Source organism: Corythoichthys intestinalis, chromosome 13 (genome assembly GCF_030265065.1).
Source record: "Corythoichthys intestinalis isolate RoL2023-P3 chromosome 13, ASM3026506v1, whole genome shotgun sequence".
NCBI classification, from domain to species: domain Eukaryota; kingdom Metazoa; phylum Chordata; class Actinopteri; order Syngnathiformes; family Syngnathidae; genus Corythoichthys; species Corythoichthys intestinalis.
Window position 1 is genome coordinate 10,661,802 of NC_080407.1, and position 21,978 is coordinate 10,683,779.

Below are 21,978 nucleotides of genomic sequence, written 5' to 3' on the forward strand. Positions count from 1 at the left end.
GTTTCCAGGGCGAGTTATATATTTTCTCCACCAGACGGCGATACTGAGCTAAACATCCTTTGTGTCTACACAGTTAGAATCTCGATAGGGCGTTAAAAATCATAGAAGAAGAACTTTGGGTCCTCTGAAGAAAACTACGTCGATCCCTAGGAAGGGCACTTGATCGAACAAGTCTTCAAACCTGACACGAAATGGATTTCCAAGATCACGCGTACACGTCTACCACAGATGATATAGTTAACCCCGTGGAGATGGTATATAAATGTAAGTTTGATTTGTTAAAGAATAAAAATGTATAATTAAAAGGTCTTTATAAGAACGTTCACCTATGTGTGGTGTTGATAATACTTGTGCCATTAAAAAAAAAATCGTATAAAATGTTGTTTCAAAGTGTAGAACGAGGTAGTGCGTACTAGCTACAATGATCAAGATGCTAATAAAAGTGGTTTTACAGTCTACAATGACGTAATGTGTGCTAATGACAATGATGATTTCCGGTAGCAGGCAGTCCGACTTCCGTGTTTTGTTTTGTGCTGCGTTCAAGACTCCTCGTTTATCTCGTAATTTTTTCTTTGCTGAATTACTGCCTGCTGCTTTATTGTACATCCCTGAGCAAAAAGTATGGAATCACCAATCTCGGACAAGCACTGACTCAGACATTTTATCTTGTAGAACAAACTCAAGCTAAAAAGCTTGAAAAAATAATGAATTAGTTCAAAAGTGCAACTCTTTAGCATTCAGAAACACAGAAAGAAATGAATAAAAAAACATTGTGGTGGTCAGTAAATGTTAATTTTAGAGAGCAAGTGCAGGGAAATATATATGGAATCACTCCATCCTGAGAAACAAACAAAGAAATAACAATCAAAACACATATCTAGTAGCACCACCTCTGGCTTTTATGACAGCTTGCAGTCTCTGAGGCATGGACATGATGAGTATTCTTCATCAATTTGGTGCCAACTCTCTTTGATTGCAGTTGCCAGATCATCCTTGCAGGTCGGACCTTGCTGTGGACTATTTTTTTCAACTTCCACTTCAGGTTATCAATTGGGTTGATATCTGGGCAATTTGCAGGCCATGCCATTGACTGGATGAGTCTTTCTCCAAGGAATGCTTTAACAGTTTTAGCTCTGTGGCATGGTGCATTGTCATCTTGGAAAATGACAAACATATTTTCAATTGAAGGAATAAGAAAGCTGTCTGAAATTTAAATGTTAATTTGTGCATTTATTGACGATTTAACCACAGCCATCTCTCCAGTGCCTTTGGGTTAGTTAATTTTGATATCTTCTTCGGGCAGTCATCTTTGTAAATCTCACTGGAACAGCACCAAACAAAAGTTCCTGCATCATCACCTTAACCGATGAAGATTCTTGACTCTTGACAAGGTAATGATGCTGGAACTTTTGTTGAAATTTTAGACAGCTTTCTTATCCCTTCAAAGAGTTGCACCTTTGAACTAATTCATTATTCTTTTAAGCTTTTTATCCGAGTTTGTTCTACATGATGGGCATGGAAGATGAATGAATGAATGAATTAAATGTCTGAGTGAGTGCTCGTCCGAGACTGGTGATTCCAAACTTTTTGCTATGGGTTGTACAATAAAGCAGCAGGTAGTAATTCAGCACAGAAAAAAATACGTGAGGAAAAACAAGGAGTCTTGAAAGCAGCACAAAACAAAACACATATATTGGCAATAATATAAGACGGCCCTGATTATAAGACAACGTTGAAAAAAGACTTTTTGAACACCAAATTAATTTTTATACAGAAAATAATTACAGTACATCCGAAACAAATGATTATCACAATATATTTGAGAGAAAAGGCATGTTGTTTTGCCTCATTCAAATCTTAGTATCTGAACATTTAAATATGTAAACTAAAGTGCGATCACATTCGTAAATGAATGGCCTCTGGTGTTTGAAATGTAATTTAACCAATCTATTGTGATAAAACAACAAATTGCAATAACTGCATTAATCATCAAAGTGAAGTCTAACTGTAACTGTAGTCTTGAAACAAATCGGAATAAGGAAAAACAATGCAATAAAATAATGCAAACTAGTTTAACTTGAGAGTAGCTGAGATCTGTCATGACAGAACATCGCTTCAATGATATCTGGCGCCATCTAGCGTCGTGAATGGGGAGAGTAGCTGAGATCTGTCATGACAGAACATCGCTTGAATGATATCTGGCGCCATCTAGTGTCATGAATGGGTACAATGTCTAGACCGCGAATTTAAGACGACCCCCTCTTTTTCAGTCTTCTTTCAATGCAAAAAACACTGTCTTGTATTCGGGCCAATACGGAAATTTAACCGTTTTCTCTTGCAGTAAACGCCAAGGAAATGGAAGAGTTTGTGAAGCTAAGGATGACAAATAGGTATCTCTTTTCCGGGAAAAGGAATACGTCAATCTGGGCATGGAAGGCCATTCTCAGACACATGGGCTTGCAAGACAAAATGAATAACCGTCAGGCCGCCAAAAAATGGGAAAACCTGAAAAAACGATACAAGGTACAGTAAAAAAAAAAAAAATTAAAAAAACTTTACATTTATGTTTGATGCAAATTTGACACGTGGCGTTCTTCTTAGGATCTCAAGTTCCAAGAAAATGGTCAAACGTGGCATCATTACACTTTGATGGACGACGCCATGGAGGGCAGGCTGGAAGGCAGTGCCCCCGTTTTGGTCATCAGCCCATTAGATAAAGTATATAACCCACCCGAAGCTAAGAAAAGAAAAATGATCGTCTCGCCAGTTGAAGTTGCGCAAATTGAGGTCCTGCTGGATGCAGATGTTGAAGCGGGAGACGAAGATTGTCGTGATGACAACAGGACGGAAGACAGCCAGGAGTTCACCCCGCGAGACGAGGCGACGGAGAGGGAATCTCGGGCCATGGAGTTGGAACGCATGGCCCTGCAACGAGATCGGGAGCTTCTGGAACGCGAGATCGCCATATTGGAACGGGAACGAGCCCTGCTGGAGCGGGAGAAGTTGCTGATAGAGAGGGAGAAAGAGATGGTGGCCAAGGACAGAGATGCTATCAACAGAGAGCGGATGGCGTTGGAGAAACAGAAAAGCACTTCAGTCGGGGAATCGCCCTTCTCCTACGACACCACCAGTGACCGGCATTCAAAAGACAAGACTGAGCGCTTCCTGGATTTGTTTGAAAAACTTGTTGCCAATTTTTGATGAATGAAAAAATAACATGGATTTGTAGAGCTCCTTTTATGGCAACTGAACATAAAAACAGTTACAGAGAAATTGACAATCACACACAAAGACAGAAGAACACTAAACATTGAAAGATGAATTTCGTTTGAAAGAATTGCTATGATGGAGTGATTGGAAATGAATTTTGAACTTTTTTTTTGTCAAGCTACTACTGTTACTACTTTGTTTAAACAAATGTCAATAATACTGTAATAAAAAAGCTTGTATTTTTGGAAGCGGGCTTCAAAACAACTTTATTCACTCATGTGGTTATTCCATACAGAGCACACAGTAGCAAGCTGTTAGCACTTCCACCTCCAATTAAAGAACAATAGTCACTGGAATAAGCTATTGTGCACAGTTATTAAATTTTTCACCACCCAAAAAACTTCACCGAATATATATTTTTATATTACAGTACAGACTGTACAACAAATGCTTGCTTAAAATGCGTCTTTTATTGCATTATATACTCAAATTCCCACCTTCCGTTGAGCTCCGGCCTTCAATAAGTTTACAGTTCCGAGATTTATTTAATATTTATATTTAATCTTTACAAAACAAAACATTTTCAAACAAAAACTGACCTGTTGTGAGCAGGCACCAGACAAACATTCAGATGAGGGTTGACTTTAACTCCTAAATCAAGTTGTGGAATAGTTTGGCTTGTTTTACGTATGTGTATGCGCACCTCTGTCGTAGAGGTGTGCTTCAGCGGTGTGTATGTGCATGGTCACTCGCATCTCACGCGTTTATGGAATCGTGGATATCCACGCAGAGTGGTACCGCTCCACAAAATAGTGTATCTCAGCAGTACGTGGAAGCCCGCCGAAAGGAGAGTGTCCGCACGCCCCGTGCATGTGGTGGGTCATAGTTACAGGGACGCGTGGTGGCGGTCGCTGCGTTCGTGTTGGTTTTAGATGAGGTCGCCAATCGGGATTCGGGGCAGGCAGAAGTATGCCTGCGGGGTTCGGCTCAGGTTGATGGGATTGCCGTCCAGGCGGATGTCCTCCAGCGCGTTGCGGATGTAGTTGAAATCGTGCATGTTACAGAAAGTGTCCTCGTGCATCGACTGAATGTTGTTACGCTGCGGAAGAATTGAGAAAATACTATGAGCCACAACACTAGGGATGGGAATTGATAGGATTTTTACAATTCCGATTCCATTATCGATGTTGCTTAACGATTCGATTCTCTTATCGATTCTAATTTGGGGAAAAAGAACAAACATTTTTATTGGCATCGAGTTTGCTTGATCAGAAGTCACAACCTTACAAACTCACAACGAGGTTAAAAGAGGCCCAAGGTCTCAATGTTAACTGTGGAAATAAGTGGCACATACACAAGAATGTGTAACATTTTACTGAAACATTTTTCTAATTTAAATAAAAAAAAAAAAAAGGTATATATTGGCATATGCAGTGCCCTCCATAATTATTGGCACCCCTGAAAAAGATGTGTTTTTTAGCTTCTAATATATATTTTTTAATTCAAATAATATGGGACCTTAATGGAAAAAAAGAGAAAAATCCAACCTTCAATACAAGTGCATTCATTCAGTGGGGAAAAAATCCCACATAAAGAAAAAATTATTTGACATCAAATAATGTGTGTCACAATTATTAGCACCCCTGGTGTTAATACTTTGTACAACCCCCTTTTGCCAACAAAACAAGGTCTGGGGACTGAGATGGCCATGGGAGGAGCTTGATTTTGTGTCTGGTGAACCATTTCTGTGTAGATTTGGCCATATGTTTAGGGTCATTGTCTTGCTGAAAGACCCAGTGACAACCCATCTTCAGCTTTCGGGCAGAGGGCAACAGATTTTGATTTAAAATGTCCTGGTATTTCAAAGCATTCATGATGCCATGTACCCTAACAAGGTTCCCAGGGACTTTGGAAGCTCAATCTTGGTCTCACACAAAAATAAACACGGTCCCAGGCTTCAAATGGGACCGTGTGCTTTGTTCAGATGAGACCAAGATTGAGCTTTTTGGCAACAAACACTCTAAAAGGGTCTGGCGTGCCACGAAAGATGCACATGCTGAAAAGCACCTCATACCCACTGTGAAGTTTGGGGGTGGGTCAGTGATGCTGTGGGGCTGTTTCGCTTCCAAAGGCCCTGGGAACCTTGTTAGGGTGCATGGCATCATGAAAGATTTGAAATACCAGGACATTTTAAATAAAAATCTGTTGCCCTCTGCCCGAAAGCTGAAGATGGGTCGTCACTGGGTCTTTCAGCAAGACAATGACCCTAAACATATGGCCAAATCTACACAGAAATGGTTCACCAGACACAAAATCAAGCTCCTCCCATGGCCATCTCAGTCCCCAGACCTTGTTTTGTTGGCAAAAGGGGGTTTTACAAAGTATTAACACCAGGGGTGCTAATAATTGTGACACACATTATTTGATGTCAAATAATTTTTTCTTTATGTGGGATTTTTTCTCCACTGAATGAATGCACTTGTATTGAAGGTTGGATTTTTCTCTTTTTTTCCATTAAGGTCCCATACTATTTGAATTTTAAAAAACATTATTAGAAGCTAAAAAAACACATCTTTTTCAGGGGTGCCAATAATTATGGAGGGCACTGTAGGTCGTTGTTCTGCCTTTGGTAATATGTGTCAAAGTGTATTATTTACCATTATATTGAAATGCATGCCTTTTAGTTTTTAGCAAGGGTCCCCAAACCTTTTCCTGTGAGGGCCACGTAACTTTTTCCTTCTCTGATGACAGAATGAACAGAAAAAGTGTGACGATTGCAAGAGTGCCTAAATGTAAAAATGTATTGTTTTTAAGAAAGCCACAATCAAATAACCATCTCTGGATTCTTCATGGAACAAAAGTAAATAAAATTAAAAAATATATATATAATACAATAAAATATAATAACACTATTAATTAAATAGATAATAACCAAATAACCCTCTCTGGGTTCTTCACAGAAAAAAGCCAGGAAATAAATAACACTGTTGAAAAGAAAAAAAAAAAATCAAAATGCTCTCTGGTATTGTTCAGGGGGGCGGACCAAATGTGGAGACGGGCCGTATTCGGCCCGCGGGCCGTAGCATGGGGACCCTTGTTTATTTGTGTGCTTTCACGCTCAAGTGGGGGCGTCCTTGCGCTTCCTCACGCCAAGAAGAACGCGCTCACGTGAAGAAGAGCGCGCTTACACGCGAAGAAGTGCAGCTACAAAGAATCCAAGCGAGTGAGCGAGTTAGTGAGAGAGGGAAACACTGCTACGAGCCTACGTTCTTTGTTCATGTTTGTAAAATATCTGCAGCGGCAACGCCTGTATGTATCATCTTTTGTGTTGTTGTTGTGAGTTTCCACTAGCGATCGGACACTTGAATCCAGTTTAGTAGTGGTTTGACGATGTGCTAATGCTAGCGAATGCATGCTAACCGTTTGTATTAGCAGCTAATCATCGATGATTTACGTTTATGCGAACCCGTTTGTTATTGGGGACGAAATTGATTTGTTTCGTTTCTCTTTTTAGTTTCACTCTTCAAGTGATGGTGTCATAACGACGTATGAATAAAATCAGCATATTATACCAATGTCTTCTGCATCGTCATTTGGGAGTTTGGCTTCTGTATAGCCAGGGCTGAGCCTTTGCGTCTCGTTGAGGACAGTACAGTCGTATTCCCTCCCGACGCAGTTATCTCCACCTTGCAATGACTGCAAGTCGCTTTGTTGTCATTTTTCCTCGTGAAGTGAAGACACACTTTCGAGCGTTTGAACCTACGTGCTGTCATTGTTATTGTTACGACTGCAATGCTCATGCTAAATTATCGTAACTTTTTATTTTCACCCACTTTCCTGGTGAAGAGTAGCCAAACTTTGGAGCGAATGGTTCTTGGCGCCACGCTAGTTTGATGCGTCTGGACAACAAGACATGTCATGTCACGTGACGACGCAATACGCGCCTTTAGGAATCGTTAAAGGGATCGTTAAGGCTTTTTCATTGTAATATCGAGGCCTCGATACACTAGGAACCGGTTCGGAATTGGAATCGGATTTCGATTCCCATCCCTAATCAACACCGGAGAGCATGACTATACCTGTAGATGTAGGGATCGCAGACTGTCTGGTAGAGGTACAGGGATGTAGTCAATTTCGTTGTCCGTCATGTACAGGTACAACAGGCCAGTCATGTCCTGGATTTTAACAGAGATGTTTGTAGGGGAGGAATCATTGAATGACTAATAATTTATGTAGGTTCACCTTGAAGGCCTCTTTGGGAATACCCTTGGACTCAATATTGTTGTGGCTGGCGTCGATCAGGGTCATGGTTTCTGGCAGGACTGGCATCTGCGAGATGTGATTTTCTCGAATCACCAACTCCTCAAGCTCTGGCAGACCCATAAATGCCTTGGTTTCGATGGACGAGATGGCGTTGGCGGTCAAGTCGATTCTCTTCAGCTTGTCTGGTCAGTAACGAGAACCACAGTCAGTTCTTGGCGTCAGCAGATCATATCAACAGCAGATGTAAAACATACTCATTGAGGCAAAGTCAGACTTGTTGATCTTGGTGATCCTGTTGTAGCGGGCATAGAAGTGAGTGGTGTCCTTGGGGAGAGGTGGTACGCTGTCCAGCTTCAAGTCGTCACAGTAGACCGAACCTCCGAGGCACGTGCACAGTAAGCAAGTAGGCATGCCTAAACATCGCAATGAAAGGAAACGGGAGACAAGCAAAAGAGCAATAGTCAGAACTTGAGTGCATATTCGAGAACATTTTTTTGAACCTGGTTTAAAGTTGAATAGACGCAGAACTTGGTTTCCTTATTTCTCTTTTTTATTCCTAACTCACCTTTCGTGTCAACCTCAGGTTCTTCGGTTTCCTCGGGCTCTGGTAGGCCAGAGCCCGGTGTCGTTTCTACACCACCAGTACCCTCCTGAGGGGTCTCTTGTGTCGGAAGCAGCCCCTCCTCTTGTTAGAGACAAGAGTAGGTGTCGAGGAAACAGGTTAGATGAGCTTGGATATGAACCACAAGTCTGGCAATCAGTGGGAAACCGTTTGCCGCAGTAGTTAGGAGTGTTACCAAGTTTTTGTTGCATTTAACAACAGTTAAATGAAAATGTATTTTGGATGTTAGGAAGCAGATCAACATGATTGGCACCACAATTAACAAATCAGAAATACCCTTTGCCGTATGCTTTGGATCTAGATTAAATACTGACCTTTATCAGTGTCAGGAATCAGAATTATATCAGGATCCTCGGGTTCTCCAGAAGCAGAGACACCAGAAGTTCCAGAGACATCTATGTCTCCAGAAACTCCAAAATCCCCCGAGGTTCCTGAAACTCCTGAGAAGTCCCCAGAGGTTCCCGATGCCTCTTGTGGGATAATTGTAGGAATGAGAGGTATTTCCACCTCTTGTTTGTGCCATGGTGCAGTGGTTAAAAGGACATTAGGAGAATGAGATGTGGGATGACATTCAATCAACTCGTTAACCAATCATTCTCTGACATTAAAACAGCAGGTTAGAATGACAACGGTCATGAATAACACAGTGACGAAGTACCAACCTCCAGGTAATAATGTTATCCCTGACTCATCGGTGTCCCCAGAAACCCCAGAGCCTCCAGAGGCACCTGAGATCAGGAGATCTCCCGAGAACCCTGAACCAGACTGGTCCCCAGACCCTCCGGAGCCCAGAAGGAGTTCAGCGTCAATACCAGAACCCCCAGATCCCAATTCAATTAGAACTCCAGAACCTCCAGAGCCAAAGTCCCCAGAGGTTCCAGAAGCTCCAGATCCCATGATATCCCCAGATATCAAGAGATCTCCAGATCCTGAAAAATCTCCAGATATCAAGAGGTCCCCAGACCCATAAAGATCCCCAGATATCAGGAGGTCTCCTGATCCAGAGATCTCCCTGAATCCAGAGAACTCCCCAGAGCCAGAGGAATCCCCCGATATCAGGATATCCAAATCCCCGGATACTAAGAACTCCCCTGATTCACCGGAGCCACTGAGGATCTCCTCAGATGCCCCAGAGATGAAGACAATGTTCCCAGAACCCCCGGAGGCACTGAAGACCAGCGGGTCCCCTGAGCCTCCTGACCCGGAACCCTCAGAGGCCCCTGAGGCACCAGACCCCACCGAGCCCCCAAAATCCCCGGAGACATGAAGGATGTCAATGGGCATCAGACGCAGCTCCACCTCTTGTTAGAGACAAGATTAGTTATTAAGGGACACACAACAAACAGGACACATTTAACCACGGACAGCTAGTTAAATGGAACACATGCGAGAAGAAAAGATGCAGACAACCACAAAAGATTAGTTGTTGCTGTTGAAGGACAATGCTGCTTGCACAACTCCAAGACCCTTCAAATACCTGGGATTTTAAGTCACTTTGCATTTGGGACGGGTGTGAGCTGTTCAGACCTTTCTGTGTGTCTGGGCCCATGAGAACGCCGGACCCCCCTGAGCCCTGAGGGATGAGCTGCGGTTTTAGGGGCAACTCCTCCTCCTCCTGCTCCTCCAACGAGGCCCCAGGAACTGGGTCGTTGTAGTCGGGCGGGGCCAGGGTGCCGATCTCTATCTGAGGAGAAGACAACAGCCCTGAGACCAGACTGCCAAGGGTCATCATCAGATTATTTTAATGGGATTGACAAACCACTAAAACTATGTTTTCCTACCCTGTGACTAAACAGAGAACAAGTAGCCAGCTAAATTGCCTGTGGATCCACCAGCAGATACAGTGGGGCAAATAAGTATTTAGCACTAGAATGCCCAGCAGAGGCCGATTTGGCCTTTCTCATTGCAAATCCTCATTAACCAGAATTCACTGGGACTTCTAGTGTTAGTCAACCACCAATTGGGCAAGTTCTCCTACTTGAAAAGATTAGAGAGGCCTGTAATTGTCAACATGGGTAAACCTCAACCATGAGAGACAGAATGTGGAAAAATAACAGAAAATCACATTGTTTGATTTTTAAAGAATTTATTTCCAAATTAGAGTGGAAAATAAGTATTTAGTCACCTACAAACAAGCAGATTTCTGGCTGTCAAAGAGGTCTAACTCCTTCTAACGAGGTCTAACGAGGCTCCACTCGTTACCTGTATTAATGGCACCTGTTTTAACTCATTATCGGTATAAAAGACACTTGTCCACACCTCAGTCAGTCACACTCCAAACTCCACTATGGCCAAGACCAAAGAGCTGTCGAAGGACACCAGAGACAAAATTGTAGCCCTGCACCAGGCTGGGAAGACTGAATCTGCAATAGGCAAAACGCTTGGTGTAAAGAAATCAACTGTGGGAGCAATTATTAGAAAATGGAAAACATACAAGACCACTGATAATCTCCCTCGATCTGGGGCTCCATGCAAGATCTCACCCCTTGGCGTCAAAATGACAACAAGAATGGTGAGCAAAAATCCCAGAACCACACGGGGGGACCTAGTGAATGACCTACAGAGAGCTGGGACCACAGTAACCAAGGCTACTATCAGTAACACAATGCGCCGCCAGGGACTCAAATCTTGCACTGCCAGTTGTGTCCCCCTGCTGAAGAAAGTACACGTCCAGACCAGTCTGCGGTTTGCTAGAGAGCATTTGGATGATCCAGAAGAGGACTGGGAGAATGGTGAGGTGGTGGGTGGAAGGAGTTGAAAATCCGGGTTGGCCAACGACAGCCCCAAAACATCACTGCTCTAGAGGAGATCTGCATGGAGGAATGGCCCAAAATACCAGCAACAGTGTGCGCAAAGTTTGTAAAGAGCTACAGAAAACGTTTGGCCTCCGTTATTGCCAACAAAGGGTACGTAACAAAGTATTGAGATGGAACTTTTGGTATTGAGCAAATACTTATTTTCCACCATGATTTGCAAATAAATTCTTTAAAAATCAAAGAATGTGATTTTCTGTATTTTCCCCCCCACATTCTGTCTCTAATGGTTGAGGTTTACCAATGTTGACAATTACAGGCCTCTGTAATATTTACGCAAGGCCGAAAACCAAAAGTGGTTTTTGCCATGTGGCATTATTTTTGCCGTGTGGCAATTTTTTTTTGCCATGTGGTATTTTTTTTTTTTTTTTTTTTTTGCCATGTGGCATTTTTTTTGCCATGTGGCAAAGTATTTTTGCCATGTGGCAATTTTTTTGTCATGTGGCAATTTTTTTGCCATGTGGCAATTTTTTTGCCAAGTGGCAATTTTTTTTTGCCATGTGGCAATTTTTTTGTCATGTGGCATTTTTTTTTGCCATGTGGCAAAATGGATTTTGCCATGTGGCTTTTTTTTTTTTTTTGCCATGTGGTATTTTTTTTGTATGTGGCAATATGTATTTTGGTTTGTGGGGGGGTATATGACATTTTTTGGGGTATATGGCTGTTTTGCAGGCGATACAAGTCCATGTCATTGGCGGCTCTGCACGTCCAAATTTTACTGTGGCTGTGATTTCAAGTGGGAGAACTTGCACAATTAGTGGTTGACTAAATACTTATTTGCCCCACTGTAGCAGCATAAACTCCCAATACTCTTCACTCTCCAAATCCATCATATTTCTCATTAAGCTTCAAGTCAAGTCATAATGGTTCCGTCCCAATGGCCAGTGCAATGATTACAAAGGTATACTTTTAAAGTGAAATCAATGATGTATACACTTTCCTTATTGAAATACATTGCAATTTACTGTATATTCAGCACAATCATGCAGTTCAAGTCTCCTCCAGTTGGTGGCAATGAACCCCTACGCACCACACCACACCACACAGTACAGGTAATACCTGACACTTAAACATATGCGGTCAAGGCCGACTCAATGGTCCTTGTGGAACCAAGACACACATGGTAGCTGCCTGAAATCATATTTTGCAATGCCTTCAAAGAGACGTCATACCAGATCTTTAAGAATACAACAGTGCGACGCTACGTAGGAAGCACGAGGAGGTCTTTTCCAAAGCGGATGAGTCACTAATGGGAGTAATTAAAAGATGTCCCAGTGTTTAGATTTTGGGAGGATGACAGTGTAGGATGCAACAACAAGGCAGGCCTTTGAAAGCGCTGACTTCCCCCCACCGCCTGGTCCTTCACCCGCCACCCTTTCCCCAAAACAAACATATTCCCCCATGGGGGAAGAAGAGGCGAGAAGCTGGCAAGCAGACGCGCAGAAAAAACAGCTTGGGAATACTGCCGCTCAATGTAAGCGGGGAGTCAAAGCCAAACAGTATGTTGCCACCCGCTACATAGTTTTGATAGTCACTGGATGCATTCAGCCAGAGAGAACTGCACCGTTTTAGTAACACTTAATATCATGCATATGCAGTGTCCTGCTCTGTCAGAATATTTGTGGCTTCTACACCAGACAAAGTCTCAGAGTTTTCCAAAATAAAGTTTGCACGGGCATACCAGCAAGACAAACTCATGGCTAATACTCCTAGTTTGTCTTGACTCCCACAAAAATGTATTTTCTTCAGGAAACGCACTACGGAGCACGTAGTTTCATATTAGAACTCAAACAAAAAACAGTATGAGACAATTCCATTTTTTGTTGATATTCCAGGCCTTCTCATCAAATCTTGACAAAGAGTCCAATTGTGTAATATCTGGAAGCGAAGTTGGTTATTCAAAGCGGGAGTTTTGCTCCAATTTCACCATCGATGAGTCTTTGCTCCCTCTTGAGAAGAAGAGGGGAGATAAATCGCAACACACACAAAAAGCTTGGAAGTGGAAAGTCTAGACTCAGCATTCCAGAGGCATGGAGCTCATCCTCATGCTTCATTATTCCCTTGACAACTGATACACGCGGTCAAAATCTGTTAAAAAACTCACACTAGACGTATTACTTGAAGCGATACTTAGATCAGTGGTTCTTCACTGGGGTTCGGTGAAGGTTAAGAAATGACTAAACTGAATAAATCATGGCAAAGTAGCATTTTAGACCAGGTTTTGGACTGGTTTGCCCTCAATTTACAGGCTTTATTTATTTTCTTTCAACTGCTAGCCCTCTATCTAATGGGTGAAGAGATCGTGTTAGATAGTTCAATTAGACATACTCAAGTAGAAAAACTCGGTGTCAGAATTAGCGATCAGATAGCATAAAATAGGATGCTAACATACTCACCAGGGATTTAGGCAAATACTCTACAACTCACATGGCTGATTTGTGTACACTCCACCCCTCCCAATCACTTATCTTTCTGCCCCCCCCCCTTCCTTTTTCCTACATGGTGTCAACCGGATTTCCAACTAGCTAACAATAGCGCCAACATATTCATAGTTCGTGTAGGCGTTCAATGTATTCCTTGTTGTTGCTTGTACTTCTTCTATCTCTCTCCCCTTCTTAAGAAAAAACGAAACAGAAAAAAGAAATGGTTGGAGGGATCAGTTTGCTCAGTGGAAGGTTGGCTGGAACTTGGTTTGAAACAGACCTACAGAAGATGTGAACTGTGTAGATAATTTTTAAAAAATCTGGAAGAAGAACAGGAATTCACTTAGATGTTAGCGTTCTAGCATAGACTTCATAATGTATTGACAATACACGGGGCGTGGGGCCGATTCATAGGGAGCTTATCTCCGTCAAAGCTAACCAAGTGGAAACACTGACCTTTTTCCCGTTGAAAATTCTTGTGAATATTAGCTTAAATCCCTGAATTCTTAATAGATATGGACGTAAAACAGTCTCGAATCTTGGTTGAAAGCAAAAAAAAAAACAAAAAACGTGCAGTTAGCATTTTACGTTAATATTGCGAACTATGATGCTAGTCAGTAAGCAAATTAGTGGCCGCCATATGTAAATAAAGAGCTTTTTCCGTTCAAACTTCTTGTGAATGAATGCTTAACTCATTTGCTCCCAAAAACGTATAAATATGTTCTATTTTTAATTGTTACAATGTCCCAAACACGTACAAGAGACATCTCTGGGTTCTGATTCAATTTAGCTCCAAAGCACAAAGCTGAAAATCCATTTTAAAGCAATAAAACTGGCCACTGGAGGGCAGTAGCGCATTTTGTAAGACCCGCAACCTGATTCAACGGCAACAAATGGCCGGGCCGCACGGCCGGGGCGCATGCGGAAGACAACCGAATGGTGTCCAGGATGCCAGGTGGCGGACGACCGAGCAGAACAACCTAGAGGACGCCCGGGATGCCAGACGCTGGACGACCGAGCAGCGGACGATGCCGTTGAGTCCGTGCTGCTCGCCGAGCAGACCCCACAGAGACTAAAAAAAAAATCAATCTTTATGAGACAGGCGGCGATGAGGGAAAAGTTTACCCGGCTGTTGAGGCCAAAACAGCGTCATCTCTCAGTTAGTTATGTGTAAATAAATTGTTACTTTGCTATCAAAAGCTCTATTTGTCTTGTTGTTTATGTTATTTTGTAAAAGGAAAACATTATTCAGATGTTTGGGATGTAACTAAGGCAAAAAATATGTTTTAAAATCAAAGCTATGTTTGAAATGTATGCTTTCACAAAAAGCTCAATTTCTCTCTTTTTTCATCAGAAATTGGAAAATTGCTCAAAATAAGCTATTTTCTAATGCTGATTTCTAAAGAATGGAAAAATATACGAACCTACTTTTTTCCCTGCTGAAAGAAGAGAGTCTAATATTTCTTTTGGTGGGTTCCATGTTTATATAGCAATAGAACAGAATTTTCTGTGGGCCTTGCAAAATCAGTCAAAATCCATTAACACGGCCGGGAGCGAAGGGGGTTGCACCGGTGAAAATGGCTTGGAGTGAATGAGTTAAAAACCTGAATTCTTTATATATATGGACGTAAAACAGTCTCGATTCTTGGTTAAAAGCAACAAAGCAAGCAGCTAGCAGTTATTTTTTGTAAATATTGCGAAGTATAATGCAAATGCTGTAGCGGCTAATTTCTCCCATTGATTTTTTTTTTTACGTTTCAAAATGCATGCATGGTACCAAAAATATAATAATTACTAGAGATGTCCCAATCGATCGGGATCGATCGGGTCCGATCACGTCATTTTCAAAGTATCGGAATCGGCAAAAAAATATCGGCCATGCCTTTTTTTTATATACAGTATATTTTTTAATTAAATAGTTTTCTAATTGTATTTAACATTACAGACATAATATGTTACACTCATCCAGAGTCTTTAGTTTAGGCTTAAGGTAGGGTTATCAAATTTATTCCGATAACGGCGGTAATTAATTAAAAAAAAAAAAAGTATCATGTTAAAATATTTAACGCAATTAATGAATGCACTGCACGACCCACTCACGCATTGTCGCGCTCAATCTGTAATGGCGCCGTTTTACCTATATAGAGAGATAAAACGCAGCGTAAAATGAGTAGAGTGAATTTTTTGCAGCCTTTGGAGCCTTTTTTTAATTGGCTAACGCCTTACAATCCCTCTCCCTACGATTAGAAATATCATGGGAAGCAATGTGGGGAAGCAAGGTAGCAATTGATCTTTTTCTTAAGACCTTATGTTATTTCCCAACGTAGAGAAGATATATCAATTGGTAGCACTACGCACAGTCATGGTTCCACTTCCCGTCATGCATTTGGGCATGGCTACAGTATCATTTACTGAAAGCTCAACAAATGCACTAGATGGCAATATTTAGTCACAATTTACAAAGTCACAAGTCTTTCTATCCATGGATCCCTCTCACAGAAAGAATGTTAATAATGTAAATGCCATCTTGAGGATTTATTGTCATAATAAACAAATACAGTAGTTATGTACTGTATGTTGAATGTATATATTCGTCCGAGTTTTATTCATTTTTTTCTTAATGCATTGCCAAAATGTATATGATCGGGAAAAATTATCGGGAATGATTGGAATTGAATCGGGAGTTAAAAAAAAGCAATCGGATCGGGAAATATCGGGATCGGCAGACACTCAAACTAAAACGATCGGGATCGGATCGGGAGCAAAAAAACATGATCGGAACAACCCTAATAATTACCTTGAATCCTCGAACAAATCATTCCTGAGACAATCCTTCCTGTTTGTATGCGGTACAGCTTTTGTACTTTTTTAACCTAAATCCGGCGTTAGATCGCTGCATGTGACCGACTGCTAATAAATGAAGCGGAATGTGGGGCGGCCCCCTTCGGGAAGGCGTGACGCAGTGAATGGCGAATGTGTCACGTCAATAAATTACTGTTCTAGGTTTTGAATTCGTAAAAAAAAAAAAAAGGCTTTATTTTGAAATTCCGAAGGGTTCGGTGAATGCACCTGTGAAACTCGTGGGGTTCCGTACCTTTTGCAAGGTTAAGAACCACTGACCTAGATTATTGTATTGATAGATGAGTATAATTAGCCTTACTAAATGTTCAAAATTATTTTACAACAACAACAGGTTTTGATTACCTGTTGCTTGGGGTTAAGTATTGAATAGTGGTCTGTAAGACATTTTTAAAGTTGTTGGAGGCAATTCGCAATGTCGGCCTTGTCCTAGACTTGCCACTTGCCTTGAACCTTGTCTTTATTTGACTTATATTCACATGATAGATCGGAACACATGTCTCGCAGGCCTACTACATGAAACGGCCGCAGTTGAGCTAAACCAGTTGTGGAATCCCAGTTTTTGGGGAAAAATATCTGCAGATGAGCAAGAAGAAGCAGCCTTCTTGGTTGCTTATATCACGGCCTACTTTCATTGAGATTCATTGTTAATCTTCCAAGTCGGAGAGGCAGCCAGACTTTGGAAGCAGTTTTGTCCTTCTGATCTGTTCCAGAAAGAAGTGATCTGCACTGTCAATGTGATTTGTTGAGATCAGAAGAAAACGTTTTGCAGATGCCTAACAGGGATTTTCAATTCCAGCGTATTTACGGACCCGTTTTTGACTCACCTCGGGGTCCTCGATAGTGGGCCCGTCTTCGTAATCGTACTCCTGGTTTTCCGAGTTGACGTCGTCCACGTCGTAGTTGCCGTCGTCGTACGAGTCCAGGTCAACCTGTCTGGAAAACCGTGGATTGGCCACCACCGCTTTGAGGATGAGCATCCCCAGGACCAGTCGCACGAGCGCCATCATCGTTCGCCTTTAGGACGCATAGAAAACATAAGTCACACAAGTCTCCCATGCAGCTTAAACACTGCACAACATTCACATGCCGTTGCATCATAACTCGACTATCCTGCGCAGTGAATGGATTAGTAGCTGGCCCGAGGCGGCCATGTTTGCCTCAACCACCAAAAGTGTGTTACAATTCAGGGGTCAAGGTTGACCAAACCAACTCAGTGCGAGGAGCTTCTGTTTTGCGTGTAAGTGCGTGGCCAATTTTGACATGAACTTGACAAAGTGGTAAGCCAACTCAGAGCCAATTAAATTTTAGGGAGCAAATACCATTGACAGAGAGGGAAACGTTTATATTTTTTGGGTTAATATTAGGCTTGGCGTGCAATCCGCTGAAGAGTACACTTTTTGCTCCTATTTACTTTGGAATCTACAGTTCATTCTTGTTTGTATCCTAGTTCAATCTGCGATGAGGCGTTAGCGATTATTGGGGGATTAGCATATGATAACAAGCTCTGAATTAGCTTGTATAGAATTTAGAGCAGGGATTTATTGGCGTGACAGGTGCAGCCAAGTCTCAGCACGTTCGACATAAGAAAAAAAACAAAAAACAGGCAAGAGTCCTCCAGGCCGGTGCAGAGAAACGGAGCGCGGGGAAGGTAGAAGAAGAAGAAGAAAAAGAGAGAGACGTGGAGAAGATGTTGGCCCTCAGGGTTAGACGGAGGGAGCGCAAAAAGGGAGGAAGGAGGAGGGGTCCGGTTCATGGCTCGCTCGACCCCTTGGCCCTTCACAGAGGGCCTTTATGAGGGCCTGGTCACTGCCTGTCTCAGCACTCAAACTCCAAATTCCACCGAGGTTTGTGGACAGGATGGCAGTCAGCTTTTCAGGCTGCGAGGAAACACACACACATAACCACACACACATAACAAACACACTTGGAAGGACTCACAGATGCACACTGTCTGAGGGAGAGAGAGCGAGAGACGTCCGACATCCATGACAAGACAGATGAATCTACAAATTTATTGAAAGATTAGAATGCAAGCAGAGGAGCATTTTCATATTATCGTTACAAGTGAAGGAATTGTTCATCTGTGTTATAGTTGGCCCAGCATCGGGCATTCTCCAGATCCCATGTTCTCCTAATAGCGCACTGCATCCGCATCCGTGCAGCTACGTTAAGCATATTTTTTTCAAATTCCTAAGCAAGTCAACCACATTAAAATCAATTATAAACTATCCTTAAACTTCCCCATGTCAAATGTGGAGTAGTTAGATTTAACACCAAATAAGACTAAGAAGAATGAAAAAACATCAGTTATCAAGCAAAGCTATTCTGTCAAATGTAGCATTTGGCAATGGCTTAGATTCAATCTTAGATTCTTAGACAATTGAGCAAAAGTCCAATCAAAATCCCAAACTGCAACTATCATCAGTTCCATTTAACGCATCCAAATCATCAAGGGCGACAGTTGTTCACCTGTAGTTTTCCTAAAGACCGTTGAACAACAGCGAGCTCAATGAAGATACAAGCGTGCAAACCAAACGTCACCTGGAATAAAAGTCATCCGGTCATACGTCAATCCTTCAACGCCATTCGTTAATGATAACCCCTTTCACCTGTAGCTTTTCCAAAGTCAAAGTGCAACTCAGATTGTACTTTGAAAGCAGCTGAGCAACTGTGAAGTCGGTTTTTCCAAGGAATGAGACAGCAGAATAAATAGCATCAACGTCCATCCATCATGAAGGTTATAAAACCACCATCCAATCCCAATCATCAAGGAAACAGTTAGTGACGTGAGGCACCCCCAAACTCAATCCATGAGTCAATTAGGAGCCCCCTGTGCCCCCCTCCCTCTCCGTATTGTGAAGATAGCGGCGGCAGCGAGGACACTTACCTGTGTCTCCCGCTCTCCTGAATGCTCCCTTCAGCCTCGATGGAGATGCTGAGGGTTCCGTGACTCGGCCAATGGCGAAGGGGTCGCGCAGAGGTGCTTCCACAAGGGCGGGGGCAGGCGGCGAGGGGGGCCGAGTGTGTACCAGCGCGTGCGTCCGAGTGTCACAAGTGTCTATGTGGTGTGTGCATGTGTAAGGTCTGACAGACCTGAGTGCCCCTGCCGCTTACGTGTGAAGGTAGGCACTGAGGCTGATTGGACTGGAGCAGGTTGCTTTTGGTCACTCGGACGGGATGAGGGCGGTGGGTAATGGATGAGGGGGGGGCAAATATGAGCACATTGCATATGCTTGGACATCAAGCAAAGGAAGATTTTGATCTACAAAAACATGCCTTCCTAAGAGTGTCTTTCAATCATTCTGAAATATTTCACTTCCTGAAGTCGAAACTTTTTTATGTGTTTTGTGTGTGTGTGTGCGCATGTTTGTATGATCCACGGCCCTTGCACACAATGAAAGCTCTGTGAGGAGCCCCTGGTAGCATTCAGCTGAGAGGAAGTCCCCCCCCTTGCTTTTCAAGGAAGAACCCCCCTTCCCTTTTTTTTAAGGCCAAGTGCAGGTGTGCTCACAGCTGATCTGGGTTCAGCCACAAAACATGCAAAACGATCAGACATAAAGACACATCAAGAACTCGACCCAATATATTGCGGATATACAGGACATCCTGCATTTGTACTTTATTAAAACTGCAGAAAACATAGCAAAATCTTATTTTTTCAAATATGCAAAGACCAGAATCCGAACATGAACAAGGGGTACAAAAAGAAACTAATAGTGAATGTAATTTTTTAGACATTCCATGCCTCTTAAAGTAATAGAAAACAAGCTAAGGTCTAAAACAAGGTCTTTCCTTGTCATTATCTAAATGATCAATAGATGTGTACATTGAAGGCACAACTAGTGGTCTGTTAAACTGCTTGATTTCATGACAGTTCCTGACAATTAAAAGTAGTCTTTGAGTCGTCACGGCTCCCAGACCGTTATTAGTGATAGACCTTGCTTCTTCAATTAGATAACGATGGACCTAAGGAGACGAAAGCACAGAATAACATCTCTGGGAATCGGTGGTTCGATATCGTTGCCATCCAGTCGGAGGTAGCGCAGTCGTGGAGCGCTATCGTTAGCATCAGCTGCTTCGATGTCCACAGGGCAGACATTTGAGCCACTCACACCTGAAATGAGAGAGTAAACAATTACAGCTACTGGTTGTTCAACTTGTTTATACAAGTGTGTTCATGGGAAACCTACTCTTGATGTTGTTGTGGTCCAGGTAAAGCTGCTCAAGGCCTGGTGGGATCAGGGGCACCTCAGTGAGCAGGTTGTGGGACAGCTGGAGGTCCAGTATGCTGGAGATGTTGAACACGTTGTTAGGAACTCCGCTGCTGCCAAGCTTGTTGTGGTTGAGCCTAAGGAAAGCCATCTTGGGCAAGCCTTTAAAGTACCCTGTGGGGATTTTGTCGATGTTGTTGCCGTCGAGGAAAAGCTGCGTGGTGGTTGGCGGCAGGCCGAGTGGCATGTTGCTCAGCTGGTTCTTGGCAAGGTTGATCTGCACCAGGTTGTTAAGACCCTTCAGGCTCACTTCGGTCACGGCATCATCCATCAGCTTATTCCCCTGCAGGTCTAAGAGGGTCAGCTTATCCAGGCCGAAGAAGACTCCGTCAGGGATCTTGGAGATCCGATTGCGGGAGAGACTTAGGTGCTCCAAACTGGCCGGGAGAGGAAACGGCACCCAGGACAATAGGTTGTCATCCATGTAGAGGTGTTCCAGGCGTGTCATTGCGTCCAGCGTGCCTTTTTCTACTCCTTCACTGGTGATTTTGTTTCGACTCAGGTTCACCCAACGCAGCTGGGTAGCGTTGCGCAGGGCGTCTGCAGAGACCACTTGAATTTGGTTGTTCTGCAGGTAGAGGTACCAGGTGAACGGAGGGATTCGGGGGATGCTCTTCAGACCTTTGTTGTCACAGTAGACTGCGCGGGGGAAATTGGAGGGACAACGGCACTCTCGGGGGCACGCTTGGATCTGGGCTATCATTTCCTCGTAAGCCATGTCCTGGTTCATGACTGTCCCGAACAGGCACACGGCACAGAGAAGCCTTAGAAAGGAATCCTTGGTGATGGCCATTCTAGAATGGCAAAGAGTAAAAAGACACTTTCAGGAAAGGAACCGTTAACATCATTATGAAGAAACATACTGTTTAGAAGCAACTTTTTTTTTCTGAGTCATTCCTTTGCCTGCTAGAACAACCGCAAACAGGACACAGATCAGGTCAACTTTGATGGCATTAGGACATCTTTAAAGCTCAGATTTAAGGATGTTTAGAACTAAGATGTGCATCAAGGCTAAGATGAATATCCGCTTTGCGGTGCAACTCCAAGGAAACAATACGAGGTCAGTTTGTTGTCCATATTTTACTTAAGTCCTTGCGGATGACATCTGGTTTAAATTCTTAATGCACTTCACATTTGTGCAGAACTAATTTTAGGTCAGGCATACTTTTTCTTCAAAGACAAAGGCCGCACACCTGTTTTAAGAGATGTGCCTCGGATTTTCCTGCTGTCTATGCTACTAAAATTGATTACAAAGTCTGCTCCAAGGACACGAGACAAAACATCCCAGTCTTCAAGAAACCTACCTCAAAGCTTGTCAAAAGACACGTCTTCCCTGAAGGTGTCAACGCTCGTCCCAATTGATGAGGCAGTGTGTTGACCTTGTATTTGTACCAGCAGTTTTTTTTTCATTCAGACAACGCCAGCATTGACTGACCAATGAGGACTCATGTCCTAAGCCTTAACAAGACTCGAGACATGGCCCATTTAGAAAGAGGTCACTGCAGCACTACCTG

General features: G+C 42.8%; 3 protein-coding genes across 4 annotated transcripts; 1 reads left to right on the forward strand and 2 right to left on the reverse strand.

Moving 5' to 3' along the window:
- Nucleotides 1–74: 74 nt before the first annotated feature.
- si:dkeyp-38g8.5 (uncharacterized protein LOC568385 homolog) lies at nt 75–3,457 on the forward strand. Its single transcript, XM_057856124.1, has 3 exons — nt 75–264; nt 2,342–2,523; nt 2,602–3,457. Exons 1-3 carry the CDS (start codon nt 192–194, stop codon nt 3,199–3,201), a joined length of 855 nt encoding a protein of 284 aa, XP_057712107.1. The 5' UTR covers nt 75–191; the 3' UTR covers nt 3,202–3,457.
- A 2-nt stretch (nt 3,458–3,459) lies between these two features.
- epyc (epiphycan) lies at nt 3,460–18,943 on the reverse strand. Of its 2 annotated transcripts, XM_057856122.1 has the most exons (12): nt 18,803–18,943; nt 18,663–18,734; nt 18,132–18,196; nt 17,018–17,207; nt 9,623–9,779; nt 8,758–9,396; nt 8,410–8,604; nt 8,039–8,158; nt 7,728–7,886; nt 7,453–7,655; nt 7,290–7,385; nt 3,460–4,309 (listed from the first exon to the last, which is right to left on the reverse strand). In XM_057856122.1, the coding sequence occupies exons 1-12, from the start codon at nt 18,917–18,919 to the stop codon at nt 4,139–4,141; spliced, it is 2,184 nt and encodes a 727-aa protein (XP_057712105.1). In that variant the 5' UTR covers nt 18,920–18,943; the 3' UTR covers nt 3,460–4,138. The 2 variants fall into 2 exon arrangements, with proteins under 2 accessions (XP_057712105.1, XP_057712106.1); XM_057856123.1 differs by lacking the exons at nt 18,132–18,196; nt 18,803–18,943 and having other exon boundaries at nt 3,466–4,309; nt 18,663–18,767.
- Nucleotides 18,944–19,775: 832 nt separating this feature from the next.
- Nucleotides 19,776–21,932, reverse strand: kera (keratocan). Its single transcript, XM_057855593.1, has 3 exons — nt 21,769–21,932; nt 20,384–21,258; nt 19,776–20,307 (listed from the first exon to the last, which is right to left on the reverse strand). The coding sequence occupies exons 2-3, from the start codon at nt 21,255–21,257 to the stop codon at nt 20,144–20,146; spliced, it is 1,038 nt and encodes a 345-aa protein (XP_057711576.1). The 5' UTR covers nt 21,258; nt 21,769–21,932; the 3' UTR covers nt 19,776–20,143.
- Nucleotides 21,933–21,978: the final 46 nt, after the last annotated feature.

Bases quoted from the DNA above. Each gene is read 5' to 3' on its own strand.
- si:dkeyp-38g8.5 (XM_057856124.1), top strand. From the start codon at position 192: ATGGATTTCCAAGATCACGCGTACACGTCTACCACAGATGATATAGTT. The intron at 265-2,341 runs GTAAGTTTGATT...TTTCTCTTGCAG, and splicing joins CGTGGAGATGGTATATAAAT to TAAACGCCAAGGAAATGGAA. The intron at 2,524-2,601 runs GTACAGTAAAAA...CGTTCTTCTTAG, and splicing joins ACCTGAAAAAACGATACAAG to GATCTCAAGTTCCAAGAAAA.
- epyc (XM_057856122.1), bottom strand. From the start codon at position 18,919: ATGGACGTTGATGCTATTTATTCTGCTGTCTCATTCCTTGGAAAAACC. The intron at 17,208-18,131 runs GTGAGTCCTTCC...TGCGTCCTAAAG, and splicing joins CCCTCAGACAGTGTGCATCT to GCGAACGATGATGGCGCTCG. The intron at 7,887-8,038 runs GTGAGTTAGGAA...TGCGATGTTTAG, and splicing joins ACCTGAGGTTGACACGAAAG to GCATGCCTACTTGCTTACTG.
- kera (XM_057855593.1), bottom strand. From the start codon at position 21,257: ATGGCCATCACCAAGGATTCCTTTCTAAGGCTTCTCTGTGCCGTGTGC. The intron at 20,308-20,383 runs GTAGGTTTCCCA...CTCTCATTTCAG, and splicing joins GGACCACAACAACATCAAGA to GTGTGAGTGGCTCAAATGTC.